At 41.9% G+C, this 22784-nt stretch overlaps 1 protein-coding gene across 1 annotated transcript in view; it reads right to left on the reverse strand.

The window, feature by feature from the left end:
* Positions 1 to 20124: 20124 nt before the first annotated feature.
* Positions 20125 to 22784, reverse strand: part of KLHL26 (kelch like family member 26) — a 53702-nt gene continuing 51042 nt past the window's right edge. The window contains exon 3 of the mRNA XM_077270223.1: positions 20125 to 21887. Coding sequence (XP_077126338.1) covers positions 20306 to 21887 — 1582 coding nt within the window. The 3' untranslated portion in view covers positions 20125 to 20305. The remainder of the gene's footprint in view (positions 21888 to 22784) is intronic.

Here is a 22784-nt window from a genome sequence, read left to right on the forward strand (position 1 = left end):
TGTGCAAAATAAGCATATTTAACATTGGCGAAGCCAGCCAGTTTTGATTTTTTGTGCTATTTTTGCGTGGATTTCCTTCACCTTCCACACGGGGGAACATAGAAGAAGCTAGATTTTGTGCAAGTTTTCAGGAATTCCACTTCAAAACTTCAAGTCACAAAGATCTCACAAGAAGAACCTATGAATTACAGAGACTAACGGGTGTCAGTTGAATTGACAAGTAGTAGGAGTACTACAAGTGCCGGACGTGCTGAAAATAGCCGTGCTGAAGTCCAGAGTCCAGCATTGTAAAGACAAGCTGAGATATTTCAAAGGAACTCAAGGTAAGAACAATGGATTTAATTAATTCATATGCTAAATCAAGTCAGACAGAATTTGTAAGTTTGTACAGATCTAGTGTAGAAATATTTTGGCTTTATTTGCAGAATGCAAGATTGCAAATTTAAAGTTAGATTCTAAGCTAGTATCTAGAAAAAAAGAAAAAGAGCAACTGAAAAATATATTACATATGGTTAATGTATTTAACGAGTTTGTTACTGAGAAGTCCAAAAAAGACTGTGTAGAAAGAATTTCTAAGGAAATGGAAATTAATGATGTTCCCAAGATTGACTGTGATGTGAAGAGTGAGGAAGAAGTGAAGCACGTGTCTGTAATGGCCACCCAAGGTGACCTTGACTTTGTTCCTCATGATGAAAAACAAGATGGAGGACACGTAGGAGACATGACAACTGACAAAGATGATGTACAAGAAACAGATGTAGAAGGGTCACTAAGAATAGAAGACTCAGAGGCACAACTCCAAATTAAATCTAGGAAGACCTTGTTAAAATTATTCAAAATCATTCCTGCATATGATGACAAAATCGATGTGTGCAGAAATTCTGATATTTTTGAAAGTTTTGCTGATAAGTTTGACTTAACTAATCAACAGAAAAATAAATTGTTCAAAATTTGGCTGCCAGTAATTTTTATCAGAAGATTCTCATTAAAAATGCAAAATGAAGAGTTTCATGAAGAAATTACTGATGTAGAAAGATTAAAAATTTTGATATTCTGTGGATTAAAAGAAAATTATCCAGATCTTGATATTCTTCTAAAATTGAGGATTGGCCGGAAAGAATGTACTTTTACATTCATGTCCATTTTTGAAAGGGTGTACAGACTGGTTAGTACAAATTTGAATAAAAAATCAATGATATATTGTTTTGTAAACAAATTTCGAAAAAAATCCTATATATATATGTTATTGCGTCACAGAAAGATTCTTTATGTGAATGTGCGCAATCCCTTGATTTTTCTAGAAAACATGAGAATCTTGAAAGGAAAACAAATCATACTAAGGTTTTTAAACCAGACAGAATTATATCTTATGAGAAGCCAAAATCAAAATCTCCAAAATTGACCCAAAATCAAATCTATGAAGAACGAAGAAAATTACATATTTGCTACAAACCCTATGAGTCTTCCACTGAAGCTGCACTGAAAGGGTTAAAAGCTGAAGGGTCAGATCTGTCTGTAAAGATGGCGGAAATTGACAGATGGAAACAAGTGAGTATCCCAGGGGCTGCTCAACTGAACACTCCATTATCTCAGCTCATAAGTCTAAAGATGACCTTATTAAATAGTGCTTTCCAACAAATTATCAACAGAGAGGTAAATTTTGGTTTAGGAATTGCATAAAAATGAAATTATATATATAACTGAGTTATACAATGTATTATTTATAAATATGTAATTATTTTATACAATATAATTCTACAGTTATATATATATTAATATAGTATACAGTAAATACTGTAGCATATTTGTATAAGTAGAGATTATATAACTGTATTTATATATGTATAGTGAAATAATTAAAATTTAATCCAGTAATAAAATTTAGAATTACATTAATTAAATATATACATATGTATAAGATATTTAAATTATTTTGTTTTTAAATAAATATGAAATTAACCTTATCTTTTATTTTTCCTTAGAGCTTTCATTTCAAAGCAGGAATTGAACAAAAAACCCTCTTACACTTATGTCTTTATTCACAGGAAGTTATAATAACTGCATGATATATATATTTAACACTTAATAAAAAATAATACATAACTAATAAACTAAAAACTTGTTTTTTTGCCTTTGCATGGTAATAATATAATTTTTTCCTCCACTGCATGGTGCATGATATGTGTCTAGCTGTAAGTTAAAAATAAAAATATCATATATCCTTGTTTTAGTGTAAGAAGAATTTAGAAAGCTCCTCAGCCTTTACATTCAAACGGATTCAGTTCCAGGCCCTGTACCAGAAATAGCTGTGGAACAGATACCCTTGTTTCTTATAGATGAGTCCTATCCATAGGTTAGAACATAGCGTTACTGTAGATAATAATATTTGGGGAATATTCAAATAAATATTAGAATACTAAATTTAATAGATTACAATGCGCATTGATTAATAAGTAGGATACAATATTTTGAGTTAATATATGTATTTTCTTATTCTTTGTATGTGAAATATGTAGTACACATCTTCAAACAAATTTATGGCACAAGCTGATATGACAGTTCTAAATGATTATTTTTAAATTTTGGTTTTTACAAATTAATTTTTTCATAAAATAATATTTTTTGATATTAAGGGGGAAATGTGTTTTTGATCTTGATTACATCATCACATTTCATCAATACCTCTTTTTCACACATTTTAATAAAAAATAAATATTAATAAGGTATTATTGGGTATAATAACATTAAGTGTTATTAAAGTCATTTTTTTTCCTCTAATAAAGGATATTATATGCAAAGCTGCATAATTTCAATATTTTGATAATCCAAGGTTATGACAACATCTAAATAAGGAAAATATTAAGGAATGTGTTATTGAGACATAACCTCAGCATTTGTCATCAACATATAAAGGCCTTATTTTTATTTTTATTTTTTAATTTTTTCTTCAATTTTTATTTTTTTCTCATTTTTATTTTTTCATTTTTTCATTTTTTCTTCAATTTTTATTCTTAATTTTTATTTTTTACTCCAATTATAGGTTAGGAAAATTACCAGATTTGGTATAGAATAGGGAATGAAGACTTCAATCAAGATATTGAAATTACGTTAATAAAGACTTTTTATATTTTTACATTCAATTGATTCTTAAAAGTTTCAAGAAGAAAAAGGCGTTATCCAGAAGTTCCACAAGGTAACAATGCTATGATTTCTGAGTAATAATAGACTGTGTCAAATACAATTCATGTCACCACTCACAACTACAGCATCCATCACTGACAAGTATGAGTACAGTATCTAAACTGACAATCACAATTGGGACAATGATCCTACGATGCTAAGATGAACTGTGTTATTACGTTCCAGTGGTTTCCTATCACCTGTAAGACTTCCATGAAAGCTGGTGAACAATCAGGTAATTGTCAGGACGCTACAACCCTGACATGTGTCCTGTGTACTAAAGACTGGTTATGGTGCTATGTTTAGCAGGGAAGAGTCAATTTAACCCTTGCTGTGCCAACCAAAGACATCACACCTGTTCCAAGACCACTGCGGATGATATGGAGATTCCAGATGATTTCCAAGGCGAGCCAATGTAAGTCCAGGTCTCTAAAGGTGACACTGCACAGATATTAAAGCTACATTTCATCTATGAACCTTGTTTTCTTATCAACATTTGAATTTATGGACTTTGATTGACACATGACACACAGTCTCTACAATATCTACATGCGATCATCTATTTCAAAATAATTATAATAAAGATTGTTTTAAAAAGAACCAAGGAGAAGACATCAAGATGAAGACCAGATGACATCAGATGATGATCAGACCTGAGATGCTTCAAGTAGATATAGGGAAGTATAATTATATATTTTTTATGAATATTAGTCACGGCTTACCATAACATGAATTTACATATCATTATATTATTGAGTACGTATAACAATATTATTATTATTATTATGAACACTAAATTATTTGCCAAAAAAGAAGAAAAGAAAGAAGATCTTATTAATATATTTAATTTGAGGGTTCCAATCAATGAATGTCTGTCACCCTCAAAAGGGGGAATTGTTAAATATTAATTTATTGAATGATTCTTAATCTCAATTCAGTACAGAGCCCATTGCTTCTTGCTGACAGTACAAAGAGCTATTTTTGTGTATGTATAAGTCAACTCCATATACAGGGAACACGTGATCCGTAGAGAAGATATATAAGCGTCTCTTAGGAGGGTGTGGGGGCCTTTTTGTCACGTGGGACTGTCACCTCCTGCCTTCACATGATCTACCATGGACGAGAGATGAAGAAGCAACAGCTGTTAGCCATCATAATGACCTTCAGAGATTTCACACAGACAGACGGCTGCTACCATTTAGAACTTTGGAAAAGATGAGTACCAAATGCTCATATCTACACATGGACAATCTGTTCGTAACTATTTCGTCTATTTTTATGTCTTACTGCAATGTGGTTATTCTGTGGACAATTCAATAAACCACTACCTTTTTCATGAGAATATCACAACATTTTTCTTTAAGAGTAATGCACCTGGTGAATAGTCTTGATTAAATAAATGTGCAAAATAAGCATATTTAACATCACCTGACGCTGATTTTATACATATGATATGGCAGTGCCCCATTGTTTCTCACTATTGGAGGGGGGTAACGTCACTATTAACTTCAATACTGTCAATTCCGATTCCTCTTGAACCCTTAATTTGCCTGTTTGGAGTGTGGGACGAGGAGACCTGGGAACACTATACGGGGATTTTTCTGCGAGAAACACTTTTTTTGGCAAGGAAGTTATTGGCCTTGCGGTGGATGGGGAACTCACCCCCCTCCGTTAGGTCCTGGATTGAGTTGGTGAATGCAGTTGTCCCCTATGAGCGCACTCTTTATCAAAACAGGGGTTGCCCGTGTAGGTTCAACAATATCTGGGATAGATGGAACGCCTCTCATCTCACTCTGTGACCTGACTAATTGAGAGAAATGTGGTTTACCTGGTCCTTTGTTCTGCAAATATTGCGCAATGGGAAGGGAAAAAAATATTGTATTCAACTTTTGTTAAGTGGCGGCTTAGTAGTTCTGGAGGCTTAGTTTGGTTGTAGTTCAAGAACCTTATGTTCTGATTGTTCCATAACTTAGCACATATGTTTTCTCTATGTGAAATGATTGGCATATGTATGCTCTGTTTTTTTCAATCCCTGTAAATGTAACCATGCAGACCAATGACAAGGACAAATATGTATGCTGTAATTTTATTTTATGTTTGATAAATAAACGAATTTAAAAAAAAAATTTCAAAATGCTTAATAAAAATTATTTTAAAGAAAAAATAGTTTTACATTTTTATTGGAAAATTCACAAAAATAGATTAAAAACATGTAAAAGAAGTGGGAAACCACTAGGTGGCACCACAACCCTACATTCAGAAATCATTTATCAAGTAAAAATAAACATACTATTAATTGAAATGTCTAATTATAGCTGTTAATGACAAAAAATTGCCATTCATAGATTTATTCACATGAAGAAATACAGATACATAAAAAAATTGTGTAATGCGATACCTGTGCAAGACTGTGGTGCCAGATCCAGGAAAAAAACTAGAAGTACGTTCTGGTGTTTGCCTTCTTCTTGAGAAAGTAGGAGAAGAAACGGAGTTTTCACACAATCAAAACCTGGCAACAGTCACAGATAAATCCATCAACACCTTCTCAAACAATAACCACAAACAACCTCCAGCCATGCAGCGTAAGCTACTGTATTTTTCAGACTATATGATGCACTTTTTTCCCCAAAACTCCCTTCTCAGGCGGAGCCCCCCCCCCCGCACCTCATAGCACCACCAAACCTGCCACACCAGCCTGGGATGGGATTTCCCAAAGCCATCGCATCACAGTAATGGAGGTGTGGGGGTTCTGGGCTTTCAGAAAATGTCAGCCGAGACCCCGCACCACGATCACCGCCGAACTTGCCGCTTCAGTCAGAGATGAGAATCATATCACCGGACCACCGAATACCCCCTGTGACCACGCTCCACCAGCGCTGCCCATCTCTCCCCCCCAGTAAGCTGAATTCAGACTGTAGGACGGATCCCCATTTGACACATTAATTTTTTCCCCCTATTTTTCTTCTGAAAATTTGGTGTGCGTCTTATAGTCTGAAAAATATGGTAACTAAATACAATACTCACCTCTCCTTCTCATTTCCCTGCTGCTCCGAGCACCCGCACATCTCAGGATAGCGGGCGACAAGTAACTACGTCATCGCGCCCACTGTCACAGTGATATCAGATGCAGAGTAGGAATGCAGTTAACTGTATTGGCAACCAGCCAAGGGCCCCATAGTGGCTGAGTGGCAGGGCAGGGAGATCGAGTCTCCCCGCTCTGTGGCAGAGTTTAACTGCATTGATGTGCTGCGCCGTGTTTTAATGTTCATCCCAGTCCTAGTATCCAGATTAAAAATACAGAAAGCTGCTTTATATTTCAGTATTTGGTTTCTATTCCCACCTTGTCTACGTTGAGATACCATATCTATGGCATTAACCCTTAGCAAACTCATATTCCCATTATGAGTGTTGGGAAGCACTTTTTTAAAAGAGGATATGTGGCACCCCAGGAGTTTGGTTGCCTCACGGGGGGAGGGGTGATGTCATGCCTGGGAGTAAGGAGGGATCCCCTTGGTAGGTAACACAAACATACAACACCTTCCTGACTCGAGACCAGAAGTGGGAGCTCTAAACCTGGTTTCAGGGGAACTTCTCTATAAGTTCTGGTCTGGAGGCGGGGTTAGTGAGTGTAGTGTAAGACAGTGAAGGGAGAGGAAGGATGTGAGGAAAGAGACTGGGAATGGAACTGTATCTGAGCTCTTCCCAGGATAAAGCGCAAAAGAAACTGTACACCGGAGTCCGTGGTTGACGGGTACTAAAGGCCCGGCAGCTAGAACCGGAGGGCAGGAGATTGCAGGTCTCCTGGCCCATCTAATACCTGGAGGCACCACAGCAAGTCAGGAGCATGGGGCTGCCAGTGAGAAGACAGTGCCCATGAAAGGCTCATGCTGTTAATCATACGAATTAGGAGTAACAGACACTGAGAGGAACCTGTGTAAAGCTTCAGGCAGCAAGGGACAGAGAATTCAGCAAATAGTCCAAATATATAGATGTGCAAAAAATCTTTATTAATAATAAAACCAGATGAAAACATGACAGAAGGAAACAATCCCCATGCAACCATCAGCATGCACCTAAACGGACAGGTGGCAGGTGCCTACAAAGTGTAGGGAACCACTCACTAACCAACGCAGATGTCTCAGAAAAAAATCAGAAAAATGCGACAGACTACCCGATGTAACTACACATGATGGACATAAAGTCCAAAAAGATAACTAAAAAGCCTGACACAATAGTAGTGTATTATATACATACCGGTTAGTGTGAAGATATGCCCAATGTGGACTGGCACCTCACCCCTGTCCACCCCGACGCGCGTTTTGGCTGATGCCTTTCTCAAGGGGTACACCGATGTAGTGCTGGGTTTAATATATATATCTAAGAAAGGGCACAAAATGGTAGGACTACAATTAGTGGACTAACCAATAGCGTCGGACTGCCTCCTTGATCCGCTCTCAGTACACCTGAACGCCACATAACAGAAAATACATGGGGCCCCATGCGCTCCCGAAATGATGGCGACATTCCGGCAGTTCTGGAATCTAATACGGACATATAATGTACGTGCTTGCGCACATCACGCCATTCGGCCATCTTATTAAAGGCCATGACTGAATAAACTGTGCGGCCATATTGATGTAGTCTGGCATGCGCAGATACAACCTGCGCCGCCATATAGGTGAAGGCTACAGCTCAAAGAATAGAGGCAGCCATTTTTATGTAGTCCGACATGCGCAGTAGAAGCTGCTCAGCCATATTAGTAAAGACTACAGCGCAAATAATAGGGACAAGTAGCTGGGCAGCAAAATACAAGAACTTAATAAGGTAAGTAAAAATAGAAAAAAATCAATAGCCCATTGACTAGCCCTGTACCAGCGCATCCAATTAAGATGTGCCTGACCAATACTGTAGCAATATATAAATATACACATACCAATCGCTCTGGTATATGCTGAATAATCCACTAATGAAATAGCCCACTCAAACCAGAATAACAATATAAATATAATGAAAAAAGTAATAGAAAGAAAAGAAACAAAGGACAACAGTAAACATAAATGAAAAACATAAAAACTAAAGGTAAGCATCCTATTCAGTAAATCGGTTAACATACGGCTAAACTCATCCCAACAAATGGGGAAATTGTCCCTAGATGAAGATAATCATTTCTTGATAGGGAAAAATAGTTCAACAGTAGCGGGTAGAGTAATGGCCGAAGTCTATAATAGTCTCCCTTTGTAGATATATACACATAGGGGAATAAATACAAATATAGTCCAAGTGGATTTCTTCGACCAATCCGGTCGCATACTGCTCGCCAATTCCACATTCCGAAGATGTATATATGATCCATATAGATGGTTGTGGTTAAACTTGGCACACACGTGGTCAAATGAAAGTGAGATTTAATTGAAAGAGAGTACATACAATATTGACGTTTCGGTCTCAGATTAGACCTTCATCAATGTACCTCTCAGAGTATTTCACAGATTGACGTTCTAATAGGAGATTAAAGGGCCACTGTCACCCCCCCCCCAGCCAGTATAAACTAAAAGAGCCACCTTGTGCAGCAGTAATGCTGCAGTCTAACAAGGTGGCTCTTTTAGTTTTTGATTCATTCATTACCTCAATAAAGCGTTTTAAAAATTGGCCACAAATACCAGATATTGTACCGGGAGGCAGTCCGAATCGTCCTCTATCAATCTCCCAACTGCCGTCACTCTTCTCTTCAGGGGCGATGGTCGCCGCCCCCTTCGCGCTGTTGCTTCTTAAATCCGGCGCCTGCGCTGTGCGTGCCTGCCTGGGGCCCGCACTGTGTTATTCATTATGCACAGTGCGGGGCTGGGGTTCCTGGGCATGCGCACTGCGCTTGTCAGACGCTCCCCCGGTCCCCCGCCTTCCAGCATTGCCGGAATATACAGGTTTCATTGCCGACGTTTTGAACAGCCACAAAGAACAACGCTGGAAGGCGGGGGACCGGGGGAGCGTCTGACAAGCGCAGTGCGCATGCCCAGGAACCCCAGCCCCGCACTGTGCATAATGAATAACACAGTGCGGGACGGGGATTCAGGAACATGGTGGCCGCACTGCCCGCACAGGCGCAGTCAGGCACCCTGCGTCTGAGCTGTGACTGACAATGAAGACTGCGCCTGCCCCAGGCAGGCACGCACAGCGCAGGCCCCGGATTTAAGAAGCAACAGCGCTCAGGGGGCGGCGACCATCGCCCCTGAAGAGAAGAGTGACGGCAGTTGGGAGATTGATAGAGGACGCTTCGGACCGCCTCCCGGTACAATATCTGGTATTTGTGGCCAATTTTTAAAACGCTTTATTGAGGTAATAAATGAATCAAAAACTAAAAGAGCCACCTTGTTAGACTGCAGCATTACTGCTGCACAAGGTGGCTCTTTTAGTTTATAACAGCTGGGGGGGGGGGGTGACAGTGGCCCTTTAATCCCTCTGCTTGTGGCTGGTACAGCTATAAATAGCAGGCTACACTTGGTGCCGGTGCTGTGCTATGCGGACGCGGCATCCACCGCTCGTCCTGAGTGTGGGCACCTACTTGTGCACCACAATTTATAGTAGTGCCTACGGCTATCTTCCCCATATAGATGGTTGGCCTGTTTCCAGGGAGATAGCCGAATAGTCGTCCTTCACGTGCCACAAACATCAATACTGAAAATAAAATTACACCCATTAAAATCAGATTAAAATCAAGTGCATGCGGAAGTATATGCAGAGAGATCCAGCACAAGCAACCAGTGGACTACAAAAATGGGGCAAATGAAATATTTTCATTTAAACCCTCCAGATGGATAGTCCGGAGATGCCAAATCCATTGCGTCTCCAGCCTCCCCAGCCTTTTAGAGAGTTGACCCCCCCTGATATTTATTCTTAGGGTATCAATACCCCTAACCCTAAGCAATGATGCATTACAGCCGTGGAACTCCTTAAAATGCCTGGGTAACGTATCAAGCTTAGATGCATCCGTGTGGCCACAAGCCGCCTGTACCCCCAGAACATGCTCCCTAATGCGGACCTTCAGTTGACGAGTGGTTAATCCCACATAAATCAGTCCGCATGGGCAGGTAGCATAATAGATCACATATCGTGTAACACACGTGATATGTGCTCTAATGGAATATGTCCTGGCACCCCTTGAATCAGTAAACGTGTCACAGGTATCCACATTGGGGCAGGCGACACAGCGGCCACACGGATGGCATCCAGACCTGGGAGTGGATCTCTCCAGGAAAGTTGGGGGATGCTGGCTCACATAATGGCTTTGCACCAAACAATCCCGGAGATTCCTAGCACGTCTGAATGTCACCAAAGGTCGGGTGGGGAGGAATTTCCTAATAATCGGATCCACCTTTAGAATAGGCCATGCTTTCTCCAATGTCCGGTGTATCTGATCGGATTGGATGCTGAAGGTGGTAATAAATCTAGTTTTCCCGCTAACACCTACAGAGGGTCGTCTAGGGGGGCCATACATCAGACTATCTCGAGAAGTATGTTTAGCTCTCAGATATGCTCTTTTTATAGACCTCTTACTATAGCCACGTTCCCTAAATCCCTAAATGGCTTTGTCTATTGTATTGCAGTTGGTCCACTATGGTCCTACTTCTTTGGTCCCATTTTATATATATATGAGTATACCCTATCTTGGTAAATAATTATGTTGGTGACTCCGTATTTTTCCACAATATTGTTTTACAGAGAATTCAGTGCAGAAGGAAGGCCTCCGAACCCACCTGGCTAAGTGGAACCCAAGTTATTCCCAGGCTGCCCGGACCCCATCTACACCTGTAATCTGTGCCCCAGACTGCACTTGAAATTCACCGGTAAAAGGTAAAGGAGACTGAAAAACGTCCTCCAAATATTTCCTGCACCCCACCGTCAATCATCCCTTACCAACTGCACTCGTAGCACTGGGACTAAGCTCTACCTGTGGGGAGCTATACCAACTCTGCTGCAACACCATCAGCCCCAGTGGTCCCCTTTAAGCAGCGACGGCCATCCCTGGCTGACTACCACAGGTGGCATCACAAACATTTCTCCATAGACTTTATTTTCCAATACACTTCATCCCCTTTAATTGGACACCCAGGGCCACAGACTGGGTCACCGCTTCCGTGAATACCCCTTTAACCAGACCCGGCCCGAGTACCACGGTCCTATGGGGTGTTCCAGATACACCACTGATAATTCAAACAGCTAAAATAAAAAATTATTTGAAAACGCGAGAACAGCATCTCACACAAAGAAATAAATCAAGTAACAGTTATAAAACGACCAAACCCATAGCTTTTTCTACACAATACAGTATACAATACAGTAATAATTGTCAAATTATCAATATCATAAAAAATATATAACAATACTTTATTCTGATTATTCTCTAAAACATATTTTAAAAAAGGTTATAGATCAGTACCTAAACAAGAAACCACTATAGGAAATATCATTTCACCTATCAATCGTGCGAATAAAAGTTTAAAAAAAAAAAATAATACTACCACTTGGCTATCTATTCATGGGTCATTAAGTGTGGCAAGAAACTTTGTGGTTTGTGTCTCTACATATACACTACATATACATATGTTTCTACTGTTAATATGACAATTTCATCAATAGTATTTCAACACATACTGTATACGTTACTACCTGTGAAGCATGTAGGTTGCAATATGTGGGTTTCACCTCCCGCCCATTGAGGAAACGCATTTTAGAGCATATCTATAATGCACAAAATAAAATCATCAGAAGCCTTTCACGTGCTTCGAGAAACACTTCTTTCATACTCATAACTGGAATGTGAGTTTGCTACGAGTTAATGCCATAGACATGGTGTCAGGGCCGCCATCTGGGCATTACTGCCCTGACTGGCGTATGGGGCCTGGTGGGCAGAGGGGGCCCGCATCGGGCCCTGTCTCATCTGCCTATCGGGCCCGGGTCCCAGCGGCAAGCTTCTGACGTCCGAGACGCAGGTTCAGTTACTCTATTGCCTTGCGGGCAAGTGGCCCGCACGGCAGTAGTTAAAACCGTCAGCCAATCGGAGGCTGGCAGCTGACGTCAGCATGCACGTCGCCGGCGTATGACGTCATTGTCATTTGCCGGTGAGTCCGCGCTGAAATGCCTGGGATGGACGTCAGCGCTGGACCGCGGCCAAGTAAGGAGAAAGGTGTTTTTTTATTTTTATTGAATGCAGCAAGCCTGGGGCAGAATTGAGACCCGGGGACAGGATGGAGACACAGCGACAGGATGGAGACACGAGGGCAGGATGGAGACACGGGGACAGAATGGAGACACGGTGGCAGGAATGAAAACACAGGGGGCAGAAATGAAAACACAGGAGGCAGAAATGGAAACAACATAGGGAGCAGGAATGGAAACAACACGAGGCAGGAAAGGAAACAACACAGGGGGCAGTATGTGAGACACAGGAGGGCAGGAATGGAAACAACACGGGGCAGAATGTGAGACACAGGGGGGGCAGAATGTGAGACACAGGGGGGCAGAATGTGAGACACAGGGAGGCAGAATGTGAGACACAGGGAGGCAGAATGTGAGACACAGGGAGGCAGAATGTGAGACACAGGGAGGCAGAATGTGAGACACAGGGGGCAGAATGTGAGACAGGGGGGCAGGATGTGAGACACGGGGGCAGAATGAGACACGGGGCAGAATGTGAGACACAGGGGGGCAGAATGTGAGACGGGGGGGCAGAATGTGACACATGGGGGCAGAATGTGACACGGGGGCAGAATGTGACACACAGGGGCAGGATGTGAGACACAGGGTCAGGATGTGAGACAGGGGCAGAATGTGAGGCATAGGGAGGCATAATGTGAGATGGGGCAGAATGTAAGTCACAGGTCAGGATGTGAGACACAGGGGGCAGAATGTGAGACACAGGGGGCAGAATGTGAGATACAGGGGGCAGAATGTGAGACGGGGCAGAATGTGAGACACGGGCAGGATGTGAGACGGGGCAGAATGTGAGACACGAGCAGAATATGAGAAACAGGGCAGATTGTGAGACAGGGTCAGGATGTGAGACACGGGGGGCAGAATGTGAGACACAGGGGGCATGATGTGAGACACAAGGGGCAGAATGAGACACATGGGCATAATGTGAGACAAGGGGCAGAATGTGAGACACAGGGGGCAGAATGTGACGCACAGGGAGCATGATGTGAGATGGGGCAAAATGTGAGACATGGGGGCAGGATGGGAGACACGGGCAGGATGGAGACAAATGGGGCAGGAATATGGGGCAGGATGGAGACAAATGGGACAGGATGGAGACACATGGGGCAGGATCATGGTGCAGGATGGAGACACATGGTCCAGGATCATGGGGCAGGATGGAGACAGATGGGGCGGTAGAATCATGGAACAGATGGGGCAGGATCATGGGACAGATGGGGCAGGATCATGGAACAGATGGGGCAAGATCATGGGGACAGAATGGGAGCACATATGGCTGGAGCCAAGAATGAGATGCACAGGGCCAGGATGGGGGATATTGTTACCATAGGGGCTAATTAAGGGATATTATTACTGCAGTGATGTATTTTATTTTTTGAGGATATTGTTTTAAATGGGGGGGGGGGGGGCGGCGGTCCAGTGACTGTGCAGAGTGACACTATGTCACCTTTTTTTTTCATCTGGCGTAGTGTAGAAGTTGGGAAAAAATTAAGTAACGTGTTTTGCAAGTGGAGCTCTAGATAACTGTGTTTTTCCTGCAGAGACGAGTCCTGGCTGGAAGACGTGACGGCGGTCTGTGCTGGATGAAGATGAAAAGCAAAGCTGAAGGACTTCACCTAGAGACATCACTGACGAGTCAGTGTGTTACCTGTACACTGATACTTTACACTATATACAGAGTTCCTGTGTACAATGTCACCAGTGATCAGTTACCTGTACACTGGCACTATATACAGAGGTCCTGTGTACATATCACCAGTGATCACTGTATTACCTTTATACTGACACTATATACAGAGCTCCTATGTATATTGTCACTGGTGATCACTGTATTACCTGTACACTGACACTATATAGAGCTCCTGTGTACAATGTCACCGGTGATCACTGTATTACTTGTACACAGACACTGCATACTAAGTACAGATCTCCTGTGTATAATGGCACTTTTGGTGATAGTAATATGTTGTCCGGCCATGGTGTGGCGGTATTTGTCTCTTGTATATGCTATTATTTGGTCACTGTGGTGGTAATATGTGGTCTGGTCATGGTGTGGCAGTATTTGTTCCCTGTATGTGGTATTATTGGTTACAATATGGTGGTAATGTGTGGTCTGGTCGTGGTGTGGCAGTATTTGTTCCCTAGCAAAAAAATAAATGACACTGGCGCTCTCCACTCTGTGGGTCGGCTGTCACCAGAAAGAGAAACACATACAGTACAGACCAAAAGTTTGGACACACTTTCTCATTTAAAGTTTTTTTCTGTATTTTCATGACTATGAAAATTGTAAATTCACACTGAAGGCATCAAAACTATGAATTAACACATGTGGAATTGTATATTTAACAAAAACGTGTGAAACAGCTTAAAATGTCTTATATTCTAGTTTCTAGAATATAGTTTCTAGCCACCTTTTGCTTTCATGACTGCTTTGCACACTCTTGGCATTCTCTTGATGAGCTTCAAGAGGTAGTCACCGGAAATGGGCTTTTAACAATCTTGAAGGAGTTCCCAGAGATGCTTAGCACTTTGTTGGCCCTTTTGCCTTCACTCTGCGGTCCAGCTCACCCCAAACCATCTCGATTGGGTTCAGGTCTGGTGACTGTGGAGGCCAGGTCATTTTCATAATCATGAAAATACAGAAAAATCTTTAAATGAGAAGGTGTGTCCAAACTTTTGGTCTGTACTGTATATATATATCTATAACGCTGGGAGCGTCACTCTGTCCGATACCTTTATAGACTGTAGACTGCACAAGCGCCGGCGCAGTCTGGACCCCACAGAGTGACGCAGCCCAGAGGAGATCGTTGTATGCGTAAGCACTGAACGCATACCGCGATCTCCGATGGAGAAGCAGGGACATGCCAGGAGGGGGCGAGTATATGCTATAGTCACCTGTCCCCGATCTACCGGCGCTCCGTCTGCCGTGTTCTCTGCCTGTGACGTTCAGGTCAGAGGGCGCGATGACGTGATTAGTGCGCGCCGGCGCCACCCTCTGACTGAGGTCACAGCCAGAGGACTCGGAAGACGGAGCGTAGGTGACTATACCAAGTGCCCGGGGCCTCAACCAGCGGGGACTCCGGCACCTGACCCCCATAGCGCGCCGGTGTCCCCGCCTGCTCAGGCCCCAGGCACTCAGCGACGACAGGTGAGTATGTCTTTTTTTTTTTATCGCAGCAGCATACGGGGCATATAATACTATGGAGCATCTTATGGGGCCATCAACTTTTATGGAGCAGCATAAGGGGCATATACTATGGAGCATCTTATGGAGGCCATAAACCTTTATGGAGCAGCATACGGGCCATATACTATGGAGCATCTTATGGGGGCCATCAACCTTTATGGAGCAGCATAAGGGGCAAATACTATGGAGCATATTATGGGGCCTATCAACCTTTATGGAGCAGCATACGGGGCATATACTATGGAGCATCTTATGGGGGCCATCAACCTTTATGGAGCAGCATACAGGGCATATTGTATAGAGCATCTTATGGGGGCCATCAACCTTTATGGAGCAGCGTAAGGGGCATATGGATGGGAGCAGCACATGACAGAATGGGGGCGCAGGATGGAACCAGCACATGACAGAATGGGGGCGCAGGGTGGGAGCAGCACATGACAGCATGGGGGTGCAGGATGGGAGCAGCACATGACAGCATGGGGGTGCAGGATGGGAGCAGCACATGACAGCATGGGGGCGCAGGATGGGAGCAGCACATGACAGCATGGGGGTGCAGGATGAAAGTAGCACATGACAGGATGGGGGCGCAGGATGGGAGCAGCACATGACAGCATGGGGGTGCAGGATGAAAGTAGCACATGACAGGATGGGGGCACAGGATGGGAGCAGCACATGCCAGAACGGGGCCGCAGGATGGGAGCTGCACATGACAGAACGGGGTTGCAGGATGGCAGCAGCACATGACAGAACTGGGGCGCAAGATGGGAGCAGCACATGACAGGATGGGGGCGCAGGATGGGAGCAGCACATGACAGGATGGGGGCGCAGGATGGGAGCAGCACATGACAGAACTGGGGCGCAAGATGGGAGCAGCACATGACAGAATGGAGGCACAGGATGGGAGCAGCACATGACAGATTGGGGGCTCAGGATTGGAGCAGCACATCACAGCATGGGTGAACAGGATGGGAGCAACACATGACAGAACTGGGGCGCAGGATGGGAGCAGCACATGACAGGATGGGGGCGCAGGATGGGAGCAGCACATCACAGAACTGGGGCGCAGGAAGGGAACAGCACATAACAGAAAGGGGGCGCAAGATGGGAGCAGCACATAACAGAATAGGGGCTCAGGATGGGAGCAGCACATAACAGCATGGGGGCGCTGGATGGGAGCAGCATATGACAGAATGGGGGTGCAGGATGGAAGCAGCAAATGACAGCATGAGGGAGCAGGATGGGAGTACCACATGACAGCATGGGGCGCAGGATGGGAGCAGCACATGACAGGATGGGGGCGCAGGATGGGAGCAGCACATGACAGAATGGGGGAGCAGCACATACCAGAATGGGGGTGCATTATAGGAGCAGCATATGACAGGATTGGGGTGCAGGATGGGAACAGCACATGACAGCATGGAGGTGTAGGATGGGGATCACCACATGACAGGATGGGGGAGCAGGATGGGAGCACATGACAGGATGAGGGCTCAGGAAGAGAGTAGCACATGACAAGATGGAGGCGCAAGATGGTAGCAGCACAAGACAAGATTAGGGCGCAGGATGGAAGCAGCACATACCAGGATGGAGACCATATACCAATATAAATGCTCGCCACCTGGGCGTAGAACGGGTTCAACAGCTAATATATATATATATATATATATATATATATATATATATATATATATATACACACACACACATATACAAACACACTACTATATGTATATATGTCCCCAGCTGCTGGTATAAGGAACAGAGTATGTGCCCACACTGTAAATAAGTTAAACTGAATACCACAATGTATGATACCGCGTTTAGGGATAAGTAAACTGAATGACCAAAATGAGAGATGAACCACCTAGGCTGGTGAATCCCTATTAACAATGCACTAAATATTCCTTTTGTAAGGGTGAAACTAAATGGTTACAGTTGAAGAAAAAATGGCTGCCGATACCTACTCGCGTGTGCCTGGGTGTGACGTCACAAAGCTACGGAGCAGCATTAGAGCCAAAAAGGAGGAATAACCAACGCGTTTCCAAGGTGAACGACCTTCTTCATCAGGGTAAATGCCCGTAATCAGGTAACCTCTATATATACTCTATGGCAGCGCTACTAGTCCAGCCCCTAAACCGCTATGTTCAGCCCTGGTTATAATTCTACTTGCGTTTTTTATTTTATTATATTTTAGTGTTATTACTAACAGCCCCCAACCATATCGGGCTGGCTGGATATGAGATTCTAGTTCTAGGGGTGACAAATGTTTGCAATTACTATTTTTGTTTAAACCTGCACATGTGCATATTTGTTGTATATCAAAAAACGATCTAAAAACACAATTTTATTAAATATTAAAAAATTAAAATTATTTAGAAAGATTTATGTGTATATGTACACTTTCTTTATAAAAAATAAACAGTAAACATATATGCTCATTGCAATCGTCCCGTACGTACGATTATGGAAAAAATGGAAACATAGGCACCCCCTGAAAGGGGGTATCTAAGAATTCTATATACAAAGGGCCAATCATAGAAGACTGAGTCTTAAAGAAAAAATGAAGAACATAATAACGGCTAACCTGTGCCGATATGTGGATACCCATTTGCAAAAGTGCATGCCTCTGATTCCTGCTGGGTCAGTTAAAGTTTCTAGAGTTCTACCTATTTTCCCATGTGAGATGTTACACAAACATAACAGCTAAAAGTGGAAAAGATTTTTTTAACTAAAGGGAATGGACAATCCCTTTAAAAGAGTTTCACACATTGCTTGCGATTTATTCAAATCAGCAATATTTTAAGTAAAAATATCGCTAAGCCAGATAGGATCTTTAAATGGGACAAGTTCAAACATTTTTTACACTATTCAAAGACCCATTGCAGAAAGGAGAAAAAAAACAGTTTATGAACTATAACAATTCTTAATTTATTGTTGACATACTGTGTATAAAGAAAAGGAAAAAAAGTACAAAGATCAACGCAACAGTACATAGGTAGATATGAGTGCATAAACGTATTATAGCATAGATGTAAAAGTCACAGTGGTCATAAATGTATATGCAGACATAAAGGTATCATATTATATGTATAGTTGTGCTCAAAATTTTACATACCCCTGCAGAATTTTTGCTTTTTGGCCTTTTTTTCAGAGAATATGAATGATAAAACCAAAACTTTTTCTCCACTCATGGTTAGTGGTTGGGTGAAGCCATTTATTGTCAAACTACTGTGTTTTCTCTTTTTAAATCATAAAGTTTTGGTGTTATCATTCATATTCTCTGAAAAAAAGCAAAGAAAGCAAAAATTCTGCAGGGGTATGTAAACTTTTGATTAAAACTGTATATGGCAAAAAAAAGCTTCTACCTAATTAGCAATAGTCAGTAGCGTAACTAGAGTCCGATGGGCCCTAATGTAAAATTTGTAACTGCCCTTCCCTGCATATTGGTCAGATGTATGGGCACTTGTAGAGTTCTAAATTCTACAAGGACATAAGGGTTGCACCCCCTCCTTTATTATGTAGTAATATCCCTCATCGTGGGCCCATTCTAGTATATCTGTCCCTTATCATGGGCCTCATCCTGGTATATATTTCCTTTATCCTGTGCCCCATTGTAGTATATATGTCCCTTATCCTGGTATATATATCTCCCATCCAGGTATGTATGTTCCCCTTCATGGTATATCTATCCCCCATTCTGGTATGTTCCCCATTCTGCCGCTGTTCTTTAATGCATTAAAAAAAATGATTCTACCCACCTTCCCTCTGATCCCCCTCCATGTGGTGTGGTGTGCTGGCAACTGACTTCAGCGTGCAAGCGAAGGGGACGCATGATGTCACTGCCATGTGTCCCCAGTCATGCACAAGCCAAAGTCAGATGCAGGCTTCTGATTAGCTAGCAGCGTACAGACCCGGCAGATCCCTGCACAGCAATACATTTCTGCTGAATGTGCGTCAGAGGAAGCACATCCAGTTGAAGTTTGTGCTGGCGTCGGTGGGCCCTCTGCGATAGTGATAGGAAAGCCCCTGGCAATAAAGCAACTACAAGGTCACCATACAGAAAATAAGTCTCCTTGTGTGGTAACCTTGCAATTTGCACTCTCCTGCTAGGTTACCTATGCACTGTTTAGTCGATCTTTATACTCTTTTTTATGATATATGTCAACAATAAATGAAGAATTTTTGTAGCTCAAAAACTCCTTTACATGTGGATTTGCCATTTATGTGTACTTATGGCTATATTAGCATTACAATTATGCAACGGGTGGATTGATTTTGTTTACCAGTCAAGATCCAGCAGAATAGGATAGCTTGACCACATATCTACAAAGATACCTATAAAATATCATCAAACATAACACAAAAACAATTGCAACAGAATTGCAATTCAAGGTGATTCACTTAAATACATACAGGAAATGGTATGTGGCTTAAGAGGTAGGAAGTGAAAAATTCACCTAAATAAGGGCAAAACATTAACTACTTTACCAAATATTGCTTTTAGTTTAACGCAACAGTTTAGAACAAAAAAAACAAAAAAAACTTAGTGATGTATGAACAATGTTTGAAATACAATGTGTAGACATTTTAAGGATGACTTAAGGATAATACATAAAGCTGCATTCAAAGTTTCTTTAAATACAGAGCACATTTTTGTTTTGTTCTCTGGGCAATACAAATTAACCTAAAAAATACTTCAAGTCCACATTGGTGAATTGGTATGTATGGTTAGCTCTGAGATGTAACTTGTGGCAATATAACCGAAGCACAAGCTATTCCTGCAAAGGATTCTGGAAAATGTAAGTCCCTCTCCCATTCATCAGTTTCTGTATTGTACACTTGTACAATACTAGTCACGTTGTTCAAGTGCCAGTTGTAGCCCCCCACAATAAAAATTTTATTATCTAAAAGACAGCAGCCTGCTTCAGACTGTCCAGCTCTCATTGGGCTCACAGCTGTCCACGTGTCAGTCTCTGGAGTATAATACTCAACAGCTAAAACATCAAAACATCGATCAACATGATCCACTCTACCCCCAAAAGCATAAATTTTGTTCTTGGTTCCCTCCATTGCATGAAGAACTCTTGGCTCATTCATTGAAGTCTTAAATTCCCATTGGTCTAAAGAAGAGTTATAACAATGTAAGGCTTTTTTGTCATCAACAGAAACTCCATAACCTCCTGAAATATACAGCTTTCCTCCGAGTGTAGCACCTGCATGACCCCATGTTCTGCGTTTTAGAGAACATACGTAAGTCCATTCATTCTTCTTAGGGCAATACCTTTCGACAGATGCCAAACTTCCTGATCGGTTTCTTCCCCCAGTTGCATATAACATGCCATGCAAGACATGAAGTTGAAATTGAATTCTGCTCTCTTGCATAGGTTGAATTCTCAGCCATTGATTTAAATGAGGGTCATAGCGAAAACAAACTTCTACAGCTCCTTCGCCACTTCGATATTGCAAATGCTGCCCTCCTACAACATACACAAAATTGTCCAGGACTGCAACACACGCATGGCTACAGCCAACCTCCATTTCTTCAAGCTCCTTAAACTGCCGAGCTCTCAGATCTGGCAAATAGCACACTTTAGTACTTACAGTTCGATCATTATCAGTATAAGGTGTTCCACCAAACGTTATAAGTGAGCAGACATCTGACCTAATAACAGTCCTACAAGATTGCATTTCGTGCTGGCGGAACGGAAGAATTTGGTAGTTGAAGGCCTCAAGCAGAAATTGTCGGCATAACACGTCTTCTACCATGATATCCACAATCTGAACACTGTCCACCAGCTCAGAAGACTTCATCAATGGAAATCGAATGTGGCAAAGAACTTGGCTAGCATTTGCTCGTCGGGAATAGTCAAACTGAAGCCAACGGATTGCAGCACAAAATAAATCTATTTCACTACAGTTTTTTAATTTATTGCTTTGGAGAAAGAATACTAGACGTTCTAAAGGCAAATGAAGAAAATCTTCTTCTTCAGATATTTTAAGAAAATGTTTAAAAGTGAATGAGTCCACTGACTCTTTTAGAGATGCCAAACTGAAAGTTGTAGCCATTTGTCCAATATTCAAACAAGTCTCCACACTCATTGCGGATTTCAAGAATTCTTCACAAAGTTCCACAACAGAAACCATTTGCAGAAAAACTGCAGCTCCGAGAACATCATGAATACAATCAAGATCTAGAGTCACTTGTGCACTGTATGAAAAATCAATTATATGTCGCAGTCCTCTGGAAGATACTCCTTTAAGTTCAATAACATCTTGACTGGCTTCTTTCATTCCTCCTGTAAACATTGCCCTTGAAAAAGAAAAATGAATAGATTAGGCTCTCTTTAATTCAGGCTAACAATTAAAGGTGCTTTAAGGAATTTTAAAATCTGTGCATGAAGTCAATAATAGAAAATCAACTTGATGCAGTGGCAACATAAAAACTCAAACAGGACAGGATCATAAGCAGTAGCACAGCTACCGGAGGTGGGGTGGGGCAAAGGGCAGGGCTGTGCAGTTGGCAAGCCAAACCTCCCACACAGACTCCTCAATTTCCCTTACGCCGACTCTCTCATACATGGCTCACGTTGAAGCGATACATTTACTGTAGTAAAATGGTAACATCAGGCTTCTCATCAAAATTATGATACAATAAATCAAGCTATTTAGGTAGAACATAACATATATTTTTTGGAATACAACTTTAGAACACAAAAAACTTTAATAAATTGCAAATATGTAACACACTATGCAGTAAGTGGGAAAAAACAGTTTTCAACAAAAACGTACTAAATAACATTTTTGCAGTCTATGAATTTGTTCTGAGATATAGTATGGCATCCATCAGATTCACCTTCATAGATTACATCAAATCTGATCTAATTATTTTAAGGCTGGAGAACAACCTTTCCACACTGACTACAGATCAGAGTGCCTTTTTCCTCTGATCTGTAGAGGAGGAGCCTCACTACTCAGCATGTACATAACGTGTAGCACAGATTCATCTCAACTAAAAGCCTAGAGTCTTAGATCAGGACTAGAACAGACATTTATAGGACTTACCCAAATTCTTAAAAAACTATTCAGCACATACTGCATTGAACTACTGTATCCAATTTATTATATATTTTAGGAGTCACATAGCACTAGCAGAGGGTCCGGTAGCCCAAGCCCGGCACAGAGGGGCCCATCTAGAGCTATCGCTACT

This window comes from Ranitomeya variabilis, chromosome 1 (genome assembly GCF_051348905.1).
Source record: "Ranitomeya variabilis isolate aRanVar5 chromosome 1, aRanVar5.hap1, whole genome shotgun sequence".
Classification (NCBI taxonomy): Eukaryota; Metazoa; Chordata; class Amphibia; order Anura; family Dendrobatidae; genus Ranitomeya; species Ranitomeya variabilis.